General features: G+C 38.1%; 1 protein-coding gene across 1 annotated transcript in view; it reads left to right on the forward strand.

Moving 5' to 3' along the window:
• The window catches only part of LOC146322501 (inactive dipeptidyl peptidase 10-like), a 112158-nt gene extending 99684 nt beyond the window's left edge, over positions 1–12474 (forward strand). Inside the window, exons 2-4 of the mRNA XM_084724498.1 lie at positions 2734–2845; positions 3354–3449; positions 12229–12474. Coding sequence (XP_084580624.1) covers positions 2734–2845; positions 3354–3449; positions 12229–12350 — 330 coding nt within the window. The 3' untranslated portion in view covers positions 12351–12474. The remainder of the gene's footprint in view (positions 1–2733; positions 2846–3353; positions 3450–12228) is intronic.
• The last annotated feature ends 1784 nt before the right edge of the window (positions 12475–14258 follow it).

Genomic DNA, 14258 nt, shown 5'->3' on the forward strand with positions numbered 1-14258 from the left:
CTAGTTAATGAGGCTAAACGAAACAGAAAATACAGACAGCACAAACAAAATGATGTTGAATCTAGACTGGAGGAAAAGCCTTCACTGTGGAAAATCACTTTTCTCTCACGAGCGATCCAGAATTTTAATATGGAAAAGCCACAGGGACTGGGTGTAAGGCTAAAGTTGTAGAGTAGAACTGGGGGGAGTTGACAAGGCTCCAGGATATTTATCTTTGAATCATCCTCCCAATTAAAAGACTTGGAGAGCAAATAGATCCATAAATACACAGACGGGTTTTCAGTAGCTTGGGGCTCTGTAAGCAAGATAGATTTATTTATAACACTGCTCTGTCACTGCAAATGAAATAAGGCTGCGTAATTGATGTCAGGAAGATAAAGAGTTTGAGATAACGTCCAAAAATGGGCCTGCTCTTCAGAGAATTGTTCTGTTCTTTCATCGAGCTTTCATCAAGTTCAGCACAGTAAGAACAGCTATGACTCCACACCCTCTGGGTTTGTTCCAAGAAGCAGGTTTACTGAATTACCCAGAAAATGTTAAGTAATACTAAGAACAAGTGGAGTTTCTTTTTTGTAGAGTCATGTCCCAGATCTAAGTTGGTTACAGGTCTGACTTTGCAGGTTAAATGTCACTTTGTACATCTCTTTATCTCTGACCTCTAGATTAGATTAAATTAGATTAGATTTAACTTTATTGTCATTGCACAGTGCCTGTACCAAGACAGCAAAATGCAGTTTAGTGTCTGCAGTATGTGCATATGTTTAATAATATATAAAGGGTGAGTAATATCACACACAGTCTCACAGCAGTTTGTGAAATAATCACATTTATTCTAAAGATTCATGTACTGGGACACACATTTTCCTTTTTTCCCCAGTAAAACATTCAACATCTGGTTAGACTTTTAAATAAAAATCTTGGTTTTAGGCCCCAACACCTCTAGTTTGGCTTTTCCATCTGCATGTTTGGATGTGCTGAGTCCAACGGTCTCATGTGGAAGTGGCAATGCAAGTTCATTTCCATTTCCACTTTTAAACCCGAGATGGACCATTTCTGGAGTGGGGACAAAGTGTGTCTGACCCACCTCCAAGCAGGCTGCGGTAACATCTCGTCCACCGCGGCCAACCAGTGATCAGGCCCCTTTAATCCCCTCAAACAAGGGTGTACTGTAAGACTCATGTCTGTACAGGAGGGCGAAGAGAAAGAAGTTTTTTAAAAGTGTCTGTGAGTTCAGCTCTTTTGTAGCTTTGGCTTAAAGTTTAGATACTCTTCTGCATTGCTTCTGTACCTTCCTGATTTTGCTGGATAATTTAAATGACAACATAACATGAGGCTTTTATTGTGAAGAATTTATAGGAAATGAAGTGTTCATTCTGATAATAAACACTGTTTTACAGATGTTCGCATCAAGATAAGCTCAATTTCAGTTAAAAGACACTGACAACTCAGATCCATGTAAACAAATCACTATTTATTTATGTTACTATTTAAAGAATTGCTGTGATATGGCTGGAACTGGAACTTATTGACCAAGTATGACCAAGTATGTGTACTCATATGGTAAAGAGTAGACACTATACAAGAATTTCAAAAAGCTATACATACATACATATGTACATATGTGTATAAACATTAAAAAATATACTCAGACACAGAAAATAATACTAAATAAAAAGGAATAACATACCCAATAACAATGGTAATAATAAAAACATAAGACATGTTGGAAATAAAACTGAATTGTGGTAGCTTTGTTGAAAAGATAACTGAGATGTGATTTAAAAGATGTCAGTGATTCTGTAGCCTCAGATCCTGAAGCAGGGAGTTCCAGAGCTGAGGGGCTTTGACCTTAAAATCTCGGTCACCTTTAGTCTTGAGCCAAGACTTAGAAACAGGCAGCAGAGCCCTGCCTGAGGACCTGAAGCTATGCTCAGACTCACAGCAAAACAGAAATTCAGCTGTGTAACTGTGAGATAAACCATGATGTGCTTTGAAGACAATTAGTAACATCAGTAAGTCAGTTCTAAAACTTACTGGTAACCAGTCCGTTTAGTTTGTTGCTTTATGATCTTTTCCATATTGTATCACCTTCATCAAACATGTAGAGCACAGCTGTCAATTGTGGCATGAAACACATTTTTTATAGCATCAAATGATTCAAATCAAACTGATGAGAGAAATGAACACTTAACCAAACATCAGCCTAATTAGAACTACCACAAATGATAGAAACTGTGTTGCAAACCATACACTGGGGAGGCAGGCTTTATGACCTATACTGCAACCAGCCATTAGGGGGCAATCGAGATGTTCCAGCTTCACTTTTCGGGAGCTCTCATATTATCCATTCCAATATTTGTCAATTGTGTAAACCCAGTTTGTAGCAAACGTGTGTCTGTATGAGACACTGGCAAAAAAGTCTTTTTAACATGTGGCTAATGCGAAATGGTCACAGTTTGGGTAGGTTTAATTACTAAAACTACTTGGTTAGGTTTTGGAAAAGAACAAGTATGATACGTACATTCTAGTATGCATGTTCTGTATGTTGTGCAACGTACGTCATGTCAAGTGATGCGAACAAGTCAAAATACAACTTAAAATTTTGGACAATGTTGGGTTTTTGGTTTCACATGGGACACAAACCCGGGTCTTTCTTCGGTTTTCATTATGACACTTAACGAAGGCTGTATTTACATCATTCATTATAATTTTTTTTTTTCTTTTTTTGTGTAGGACATTGGAACTATTGGACCGGATAGAAACTGGAAGGGCATTGGCATCTCCTTGCTGGTTATTTTGGTGGTTCTCTCACTTATTGGACTGTCCATTGTTCTGCTGTCAAAAGGTGAGTCTCTCTATGGATCCATCACATCATCAAAGTCAGAGTTTATGAAAAATAAACGGACAAACTGACATCAGAAGTGTTTTGACTTGTCATTCCTGTGTTCAGCATCAGTTTTGTCTATATTACATCAGTGTCCTCTCACTGTCTGCATTTATGCTGCAAACCCTTCAGTTTGTTCTGCTTTAATTTTGCCTGATTAGTATTAATTAAAAGCAGCACTGAATGTACACAGCAGGTAATCATAGAGACTGTGAGGTCAATCAAGCCAGGATTTAATTGCAGAGAAGATATGATGATGGGGGGATAAAAAGTGGAGAGATGATGAGATGTATGTCAATGAACTCCCAGTTTTCCAGTCGTGTATGAAATATGCAGTGACCCTGTGTGCCCTGCGATTCTAGTCATATTTTAAAACTTGAGATAAAAAAAAAACAGGCATATTCAGTTTTTTTGACAGTTGTTAATTGTTCACAGAATATTAAACATGTTCTTTTTTTATTCCCTGTAGATGACAGTGGTAAACACTCTGGTTCACAGTTGACAGTGGATGACCTCTTTCAAAGACACTTCCAAATACATGATCCTGATGCAAAGTGGATCAGTGGTAAGTACATCAGAAACCCTCATTCAAATAGCTGCAAACACTGTAATTAGTTCTGAAATTGTATGGAAAGCTGTCTGTCACATTTATTAAAGGAGAAATATGTAATATATTTACTGTAATAAATCATAAAATGGCCATGTTATATCATCAGCGATCAAGGAAACATGTTAAGTTTAATTATTTCCTACTCTGACAACCACTCTACAGCTGTGGTGTAAGTAATATGTTAACGGAGTCTGGCAGACAGTAAGGAAGGCAGTCACTGAACTCCAAGTCCAGCGTGTGTATTTTCAGAGCAGTGGCCTTTTGTATTTGGGATAAGAGACTTTAATTAACATTAGCTTTAACTGATTTCTAACAGTTATAAGAACTGATCAACTTACGGTGCCGTTACTTGTTATTGTTAATTTACAATGTTGTGCACATCCTGCAGTACTCCTGCATTGCTCCTGCAGTACTCCTGCAGCCAGCCCAAGCCTCACCGAGTCTTGGGAGGAGGGTGCAGTATATTAAATAGGATCCTCACCTATTTAATGTTCGGTCAATAGCTCCAACTCGCTGTTTAACCTGCTGTACTAATTTTTCCATGCGCATTTGCTACATATTGCTCCTTTAAGTATTTGTTGACATGCAGTTTATGTTAATGCAGTTTATATTTTTTCTACAATATCTACAAATGACAATTGTGTTATTGTTAAGAGTTGAGACAGACTTTTGTCGTGGTATGGTCGATGACAGGTACGTTTAGGCCCAGAATAAGTTGTTTGCCAATGACTCACAAAATACCCACTCAAATGTTGCCTGAGCTCAAGCAATCTTTTTAAAGGATGTTGGCCAAAAAGGATGGCCACTCTTTAGTTCTTGAGAAAAAATGATGGCAGTGAAAACTCATTATGACTCTCACCACAAGAGAGAATAATGTCACTTAAGCAAATGCTAGTAGAGTGGCTCAAGAGCTACTTCATGAATGCAGGTATCAAAAAGCAGGTGCAGTTTGGATCCAAGGATACATCATGAGGCCAAAAAAGATTGTTATGTTTTGGTTGGCACTTGTTGATCACAAAGACAAGCAAGTCTAACCTCTCTCCCTTTTATTTTACTGTCATTATCTTAATGAGAGGCTGCCTTGATTCTGTCGTCAACTTAATCAGCGTGTGAATGGTTGTGTAATTAACTCAATTTGCATCTGATAAATTAATTAGTATTTGATAAGACACCAGATAATTACCCAATCAATTGTAACTGCCTCAGTGGTATATTTTCAAGTGGCAACCTCTGGGGCTGAGATATTACGCTGACATGCAAGTGCTGGAAATTGCACTTCCTGAAATGGCCACCTGAGGCTGCCTCCAATCCTCCTAAGTCCCCCAGCTTCACAGCAAAAATTAGTATGTTTACAGCCTGATATAAAAAAAGGGTTTTAGTCTCTATAGGTAATTTCCACATTTGTGACGACTGCGCGAAGGCTGAATTTTTTTATTTGTTTTTCTACTTATCTGCACAGTTAACTGAGTGAACTTTGTTTGTTAGCTAACAAGTACAGCTAACCTGTTAGCTCATTGGTGAGTTTGTGCACCACACTGTGACTGTGCATCTGCTCCTCACCACTGCAGGGATGGATAACCTAGTGTTGCTTACTCACCAAGTTTAAGTCAAAGGTCAGACCTGGGTTAGCTGCTCTAGTACAATGATAGTAAGAGGTCTCACTCTGCCACTTTTTTCCGGTGCATTCATTCATTCCCTTCTTTTTCTGTTCTAAATTAGGCAGACTACTGTTCATTATTAATGTTCCTCTTGACAATTACTTATATTTTTTCATATAGTCCAATATTGTGCACATATTACGTCAGTTTCTTAATTTAGTCCAGCTATCCAGATTGTGTTAAGTGTGTAGAATAAAAATAGTTTCTCTTTGAACAGCTTCCTGAATGTTTTTTACTGTAAAGTATTGTATCAATACTCATATCGGAAATTTGGGCTAACCGTTAGGTACGGGTTGCCTCATCTCCAGCCATACTTCAGCTCTTTTCCCATTTGTGGATTAGCTGGGAATTAGACAGAGTCAGACACTGCCAAGATGAGTGATGTCAGGAAGGCTCTGTCCACTTATACAGGAACAACTGTGTAATGAGTTTAAATGACATTTATTTATTTTTTTGACCACTTGAGGGCCACAGAACAAGTTATAAACAGACACATTCAGCAGACACAGAGCAACATTAGTATTCATTTGGAGTCATGGGTCTGGCCACCTGATAGCTTTAAGTGCACTTAGCTTTGTTTTTTGGACTTCGCCATCTACTGAGGAAGATATCTGACTACTTAGCGGCTAAATGCTCCACTATATTCACCAGCTAGTTGCTAACTTTGTTTGCCTGTTGTTTGTTGCTGCAGCCTTTTGACTGAAAAAGCTGCAGGCTGTGACTGGCATCAAGTTCAATGAAAGCAGGGTTTGCTGCTGATAAAACGACAGTGAGCTAAACAAAGCTAAAATGCGTCATAGATTTGGGTGATCTTTGCAGGTTTATCCCCACTTTCATATTACCCATAGTCATTGTCTCAGAAATATAAAAGACTAAGTATGAATAAATACACCAGACTAAAGTATCATATTTCCTTGTATTTTGTGCACAATTCATGCATAAATCTTCTCTGATTGCACTAAACCACATTTAAGCGACAGACAAATGGAGCATTCAGTGTGGCTATGATAAATGACAGGCTGAATACAAATATGAGAGCTGCTGCTATGAAGACAATTATAATATACCTCAGTAATAACTCCAATAATAAACCCATGCTGCTGGTTTTTCTTTCTACTGCTGTCTGACCCCACAAAACCTTTACTGCTCTGTAGAAACCAAATAGGACTAAGATTGCACATAAACTGTAGTTTCGAGTCTGAAATACAGGTGAGGCATTTGCCAGTGTACACGAATGTGTCAGTTCAGTTGGTTGTTGTTTCCTGTCTCATTCCCATCACTTTAGTGTCTAGTCTAAAGCATGATGTAGAAACACATCACTTCCATAAAAAGCTACAAAAAGAATTAAAAGAGTTTCCAAATGATGATTTTTGCCTCAAGAAAAATCATGACTCTACTCACGGTTTTATAGAAATTTGCTTTAGAGTTGACTTTATTGTAGATTTCCAAAAACAACATGATGCTTTGTTTTTGACAAAATATTGATTTATTGATGACTTGACTTAAAGGGCAACTTCAGTATTTTTCAACTTGGACACCATTTTTCATGTTTTGTGTCTTGTGACAAATGGAGACAACAATTTTTGAATTTGGTTCAGTATTGAGCGAGGCTGCTGCAGCCAACAGAAGCGGAACTAAGCTACAGTGTGGCTAAGCTACAACATATCTATGGGCAACTGCACATTGTTGAGATGAAGCTTTTTACCACTGACAAGCTCAGATTGTTATTCTGAGTGTCTCACAACATCATGGAAAAGTTCCTTACAGAGATAAAGCTTTTTGTTGAAGAGTGAGATACAATTTTGTTTGACTGAAAACAGCTGTTCGCCAAATTAACCAGCTCCTGTTTGCAAAACTGTAATTTTAACATTGCCACCATCATCTTCATTCAAAATAAACAAAATAAAACTCACCCAGACCACCCTGGTTTGTCTTTCCACTGTTCAAACAATTATCAACTCTGGTTGTTTGGTTGGAATAAATTCTTAATTCCCTTAGTTAGATGTGAAAATATCGCGAGAGGAGTGAGGAGAGAAGCAGCAGGGGAAAATGGCATGACCAGCAGGAATATTTTCACATTTAACTCAGTGAATTAAGGTTTTATTTCAACCAAACAACCAGAGTTTGTGATTGTTGGAACAGTGGAAATATGAGCCAAGCTGATTTTGACTTTTATTTTGTTTCTGTCAAGTTTGAAAGAAGTGTGTTTTACAGAGATAAACTGTTTTGTCAGTAGAGTTTCAGCAACTTGCAAAAACATGTGCTTCTAGTGGCCACACATACTTTTGAATCATACTGTTTGAAAATTCCACAAAGACTTGAGAAAATAGGGTCCAGGTTGAAAAATGCCAAGGTTACCCTTCAAATAGAATCAGACCATCACAACAGCAGACCCTGGAGTTGAGGAAGACTCTTAAGGGGAATTTGCACACCTGCTTCATCACCACAGAAATTACACCTCAGTCCTCTCCACAGACTGCGGTGCCATTTATGTGTTAATGTCAGCCCCATGACAGCTGGTCCAACTGAAATACTAAGTCAATCTAGTGTCCAGGGTCCAAAACCTCCTGATTTGTAGGTAGTGACAAAATGAAGAATAAAGACAAATTAAAATATTACTATAAAAGGTGAAAGACCAACAGAATATGCACACGTAGAGCTACTTTTTCATTCATATTTATTATAGCACCAATAATTTCAGTAGTTTTAAGTGTGCCAGGCTGACATTCAGGGTCTGATTTCACTTACCTCAACATGGCCAAGGGCTCCTGTTTAAGAGCCTGGCTGCCCTTTGGTCCTCTGGTCAGTCATTACTGGGTCTGTTCGGATCACAAAGGTACAACAAGTCAAACTTGCATTGCCCCAAAGCCCCAGATAATCACAATATATCTGCAGGATGTTGACAGGAATATTATTGTTCAGTTCCAGTGACTCAGCAGTACTGGTCATTTGTATACAGGTGATTAGATTTTTGGCCTCCAAACCTCACAGTAACCAGCTGGTATTTTTCCACAGATTATCTGTAGTGTATGATTATTCCTGTGTGTATCTACCATAATACACAGTATCAGCTAACAATAATCATAGGAAGATACAGGTTGGGATGAGTGCATCTATGTTACCAAAGCATGTTCAAGTTCTCAAAGTAATGTAACTAAATATTTTTGTTTTTAGTCTTTTCAGAGGTACATTTTAGAGATAATTATTTTTCTTTCACTGCAAGCTGCAATAATCAGTTAACATCAATCAAAGGACTACGTAATGTGAAAGGTTTCAGTCTTGGTGATGAACCCACAGAGGATTACTCACCAGTTCGTCCTTGTGGAGACTCTGCATCCGGTGGCACTGCTTTGTTGTGACCCAGGCTTGTGCTACTGTTGCTCATGTTTATGTTTCTGAGATAATGTTGATCTTATTTTATGTGAAACAACAAACTGTAGCACTGTGTCCAAGACAAATTTTCCTTTGGGGACAATAAAGTTTATTCTAAAGCTCTGTAACTCTAAAGTTCGCCTTCCCCAACCTTGTCTGTAGCTGTACTCAGAGTGAGAAACAGTTAAATGTTTAATAGATTATAAACATGTTATGTTAACATTATTAAAAACGACTTTCCTCCTAGAACCATCTAAAAAAGAAGTACAAAAATAAAACCAAAAAAATGTTGGAAACATTGCGATTTGTAATAAGTAAGGGTACTTTGTTTCAAAATTGAGCTGACATAAAAAGTCCCAAACACAAACACAGGACTTTCATTCATGGGACTAAATGTAAAGTTGTTTAAAGTATAAAGTCACTTAAGTTTTGTTTTGTACATGACTTCCACTGTGTAAGTGATGTCTCTTACATAACATAGTTATTTAAACCCCAACCACAATCTTTGTCTAAACCTACCCACATAGTTTTTTTTGGGTAAACCAACCCAAACTGACTGTTTTACAATGTAAGCCATGGGTGAAATATCACATTATGATTACGAGTTATGTCACATGATTTGCATAGTGTAGCTGGGGTTCAGAAGCCTGATGCTGCCGGTGCTCTTCACTGGTACTATATGTTGTTTTAGCAGTCGACCCAATCTGTCATATAGGTTTGTGGATGTGTTGTCCAAAGGCACAATAAGCCATTACACATTATGTTGTTTCCACATGTGGGGCAGTTTCCTGTGTCAATTATTGGTCTTCATGTCTAAAACACTGATGTGCAACATTAGGGTTAATTGCCCACTTGTTTAATGCTTTAACCTTAAATACTCCTGTCCCTTTGCATCCTAAATAAACAATATCAAGTAAGTCAACAATGAAAAGCTCATCTGGCTATTTTCTTCACCAAAGAGTGTTTAGCTCAAGGACTAGAGATGTGTAATTTATCAGTTGGGTAACAGTGTCAACAGTGGCATAACAGGGGATTTCCTTTAATTCTTGGCTTCACAAAACAGTGTCAAGTGATTGGATAGCTGGGACACCTTTAATCACAGCTGAGATTGCATGTCATCTTTATCCTCGGGGCTTTTATTGATGGCACTGTTGTCAAGGAGGAGGAGAGTTGCCCCGATTTCCAATTACTCTTGCTGTAAAATGTTTAATATAAGCATTGATTTGATACATGCACGGTATATATAAAATGCAAAAAAGGACTGCAGGATGTTTTTTTTTTACTGTTGTTAAGGGTTTCTAAATTACAAGAGTCCTTTTGAGGGTTTACAAACCCGTTGAGCACAAGAAATCCATCCATCTTTCATATTTATTTTCCTGTCATGATACTCAAAGGCGTTTTGAGTGTTTGCTAGTCTATCGCTCTTTTGCCTGAGATTGATGCCTCAGAGCTTATTCATTGACATTTACATGAGATGAGGACCTTGAAGTGATTTAGACCTGTCAAATGCATTAATAGAATCCAAGCCTCGCTGGGCTGCAGTGCTGGTTTGGGATTAGACTGGAGTTATTTCAGGCACTCCTGTCATTGTTTCCGTTGTTGAAAACTGAAGTGTAATCTCATTGAGACACGTTGTCTTAGACAGATCCTCCTAAATGAGCCTTTCTTGTTGTTGTTTTCTTCTCTTGTGTCACTCCTCTCAGGGGCTCAACTGAAATCTATCCTCACGTAATATTTATTACTTGTTGTTTATTGAGTCATGTGGACATATTTAACTGCTGCCGAGTATCTTTTATATAGTTTGTTGATATCATCAACAGAGGGGCTAGTTTTGGACGACTTGAGCCATTATTTTCCAACAGAGAGACCAATAATTCCCAGTATCTTCAAACATTATGCTGGTGATTGTGTAAGACAAGATTGACATGCAAGCACTCAGTGTCAGTAGTCAAGCAGTGCTCCCCTTTGTATAGTAGCTCAGAAAGTAAGCTTATCCAAGTTGGTGGAAGAGTTGAGTAACTGTCACAGATCTCAGATACATGGGTGGCACAGTGGTGGCACTTTAACCACATTCACCTCACAGCAAGAAGGTCATGGGTTCCGATCCCTGTTTGGAGTTGGACATGGCCTTTCTGTGTGGACTTGGCATGGTCTCCCTTTGTCTGCATTGGTTTTCTATCGGTGGTCCGATTTCCCCCACTATCAAAGACATCTATATTGCAGTTCTCCAGTCAGTACGCCTGACCAAGGTGCCACACAAATGGCTTTGTGAGGCTGCTTTTAGGAATAATGGTGCTGTGAGGTAAATGCTAGTCTCAGCAATTGTAACATACTCACAGTTAGAACTGAAATAAATGTCTGTATGTCTTCAAATAAAAACTCAAACAAATAAAGGCCAGCCTCAAATACAGGCCAGGCAAAAAATGATACAAATACCAGCCTGGTCTCATTCCCAACTTGTTAAGTCACCTGTGCAACTAATACAGAGACAAACCATACCTATTCGTGAACGTAACTGAAGCACCAGACTTTTCAAGTGACTTTAATGTAAACCCATCTGCAGCTGCCGGCATAGTATAAAGAGGGAGAAAGTCCACACATGGAGGAGGTGGGGTGGATGAATGAGTAAGCGGGCAGACCTTATCGTTTGACCCCTGAAAGTGAAAATATCGATCTATATTGTCATCTTTAAGATATGCCTTTATTTTGAAATTCCCATTACAAACTCACACTGGAAGAGTAGAGTCACATTGTTCAATCATAATTTAGTTGCTTTTTGAGAGATGAACTGAACTTGAAATGTAACTGAATGTGTTAAATGGACAGATATTTTCTGATGTTGATTGCAGGCCCATGAATTAAATCTAATTGAAATCATATCATGGCAGACTGTGATATCAATGAATATTGTATCATTGTCCAAAGAATTGATATTGTATCGTATCATGATGAAATGTGATTTAAATCCCAAGTAATTACATAATTTAGGTACTTTACATAAGTAACATACTTATTTCTTCCTAATGCAGTAGTTTCACTGCCTAAACCTACCCAAGTAGTTTTTGTGCCTTTATTTTGAAAGTCTACCCAGATATTGCATACTTATTATTGCTAACTTGCCACTGAGCCCTGTGTGTGTAAAACTGACATTAGAGGGGTATCTAGAGTGTACGCAGGTTTGAAGCGTAGGGCCACTGACCGGGCTGTAAATTTAGCAAGCTGCGAGTGAGAACATGTTAGTTTAGTACACGTGATGTACTGAATTTAAACAAAACATTAACTGTTAAGTTAAAACATTGTTTACTCTGAATTCCATCTATCATACAGGTCCAGATGCTAGTCATGATAGGAGCTTTTCAATTATGCTAATTAAATCACATAAATAATGCAAACTTTGAGAGCCACAGTCCAGCACCAACACATGCCCTGCTGATGTATAGCTTGAAATTAAAAGGAGTGGCTGCTCTCTTGTCAACAAATCACAGAAAATTTGAGGCATGCCATATTTTTTTGGTTTAGAATAGAAAGAAGGGATTGGTTTGGTGAGGGAAAAAAGACAATCAGATTTATAAAGCTTTCACAGCTTTCAAATTTAACAGTTTTCCAAAGAAATAGTGGTTATTGGTTCAGGGCCTATAGAGCATTTACAGACACATTTTATTTTGAACATAATCACAAACAGTACTTGCCTGTTTCTCTTCCAGAGGAAGAAATCATCTATCGGAGCTGGGATGGAGACGTTTTTAAAGTCAACACGCACAACAATGAGACAGATCTCCTGCTGAAGAACACAACGTTTGTAAGTGCTGTCTCTACTAAAAAGTGAGAATTTTTTTCCAGTGCATTCAGATGATTTCAGTCATTTCACAAAGCTGAACAAAGTAAAAATGAGCATGCCAGTCTCAACAAAAACACGTTTTATTTATTGCATGAAATTGTGGCACAACAATATTGCATGGAAACAGGATTTTTTTTTTCTTTTTTAAAAAAAATTACAATAATAAAAACAAAGTCTTAAGTTAATTGTCATGTTTAATCTGGGGCTGCAATGTCTAAAAAGTCAGAAAATAGTAAAAAAAACCCATCCCAGTTTTTCAAATCCCAAAGTGATGTCTTTAAATGTCTCATTTTGTCAGTCTAATATCTAAAGATATTCAGTTTAGTATGATAATAAACAAAGACAATCAGTAAATCCCCATATTGAAGAGGCAGAAACAGCATTTTCTGCCATTTTTGTGTAAAAAAATTACTTTAACAATTATCGAAATAGTTTAATAGTTTAACTCTTTTGTACCACTTGAGTGCTGCCAGGTTTACTTCCTTGATATGGCATTTTACTTGCCTGGGCAAGCCTTATTGTATAAGCTTGTCTTGATAGATAAGATCAGCTTTTTTACTGTCTGAAAGTCATGCTTCACTGTTACTATGGCAACCTACTTTGCCCTCAGCAGGTGCTCTGACCCTGCTGAAGTTGACTCAAGTTTCACTGTAACTTTTTACACTGATCTCAGTTTGTGAGAATGCTTTTGGGGTTGTATCAAGACAAATGCATCTGAGAATTATTCTTAGTTTTAATAGAAAAATTGGTTTGTTGTGAAAAAAAAACAAGATCTCATCCAGCTCTCGTTCTCCCCACAGGCAACTTTTAAGGCCTCAAAGTTTGCTCTTTCTCCAGATCTGAACTTTGTTCTCCTGGGATACGATGTCAAGCAGGTGAGAACCTCTTAATATTCGGGTTGCATATCATTCTGACACATGGTTTGGCTTGGAGCTGCTAATACTGGAGGTTTACAGTTCATGAACTAAAATGAAAATGTGAGCCGCATGGAGACGTCTTATCTATCTGTTCAGAGTCAGTGAGTTAAATCCAACATTGATGTGGCACAAGGATACGAGTTTTAGAAATATGATGTTTTACTTGTGAGAATAAAACAGGAGTGGTTCGCAATAACACACATCAACGACGCTGTGGGCTGTGAAATTTGCAAGAATTAAAACAGAACTACAAAACGTATTAAAAGACTTTGCACTCAAACTGCTTTGACCCTTGTTTTTCTCTTGGTGGCGTCTCTTTTTTATTAGACCATCACAGTGTTGGAGTGATGTAGCAGAGTGATACTCTGTTATCACTCAGAGCATTTATTTTTAGAAGTTCTGCCATGGGCCAGGGGTTAGCCCTGAGGGAAACGTGAACACAAAGTGTTTTTGACGTCTGTCACTCATCCATCTCAGAGAACAGAACTCCCATGTTAGCAGATGTAGCAATCCACAACAACTTTGAGACAGCACATGTCACTATGCAACCTCCTGCACCATTTTTTACGCTTTGTGTTTGGGAATACAGGCATATTTCCTCGGCTTGTTCTTCACCACATTCACGTGGCGGCCATTTTCCTCTGACAGTCGTGGTCAGGGTGGAAATGCTGTTATCAAAATGTCATAATGTCATGCTGTTGTGTTGCAAGTCGTACACAGGGAATCTGGAAAAAAGTTATTATTTAACTGCTTTACAATTGATCAGCGACTGAAAAGACAATGAATCATATTCACACAGCAGCCTTTTTCCTGAGGTCACACTCAAGGTGGGAAGATCAAATGTCGTACTGCTGTGTTCCAGGTTACACATCATATGAACGTAGAGAATCTAACAAATGATATTGTTGCAACTGAAGAGACAATGCAGTGAAAATCTGAAAGGGCATGGGGCCATATGTCAAACTACAACAACATCTTT

The sequence above is a fragment of the Lutjanus erythropterus genome, chromosome 8 (genome assembly GCF_056507025.1).
Source record: "Lutjanus erythropterus isolate fLutEry1 chromosome 8, fLutEry1.hap2, whole genome shotgun sequence".
NCBI lineage: Eukaryota > Metazoa > Chordata > Actinopteri > Lutjaniformes > Lutjanidae > Lutjanus > Lutjanus erythropterus.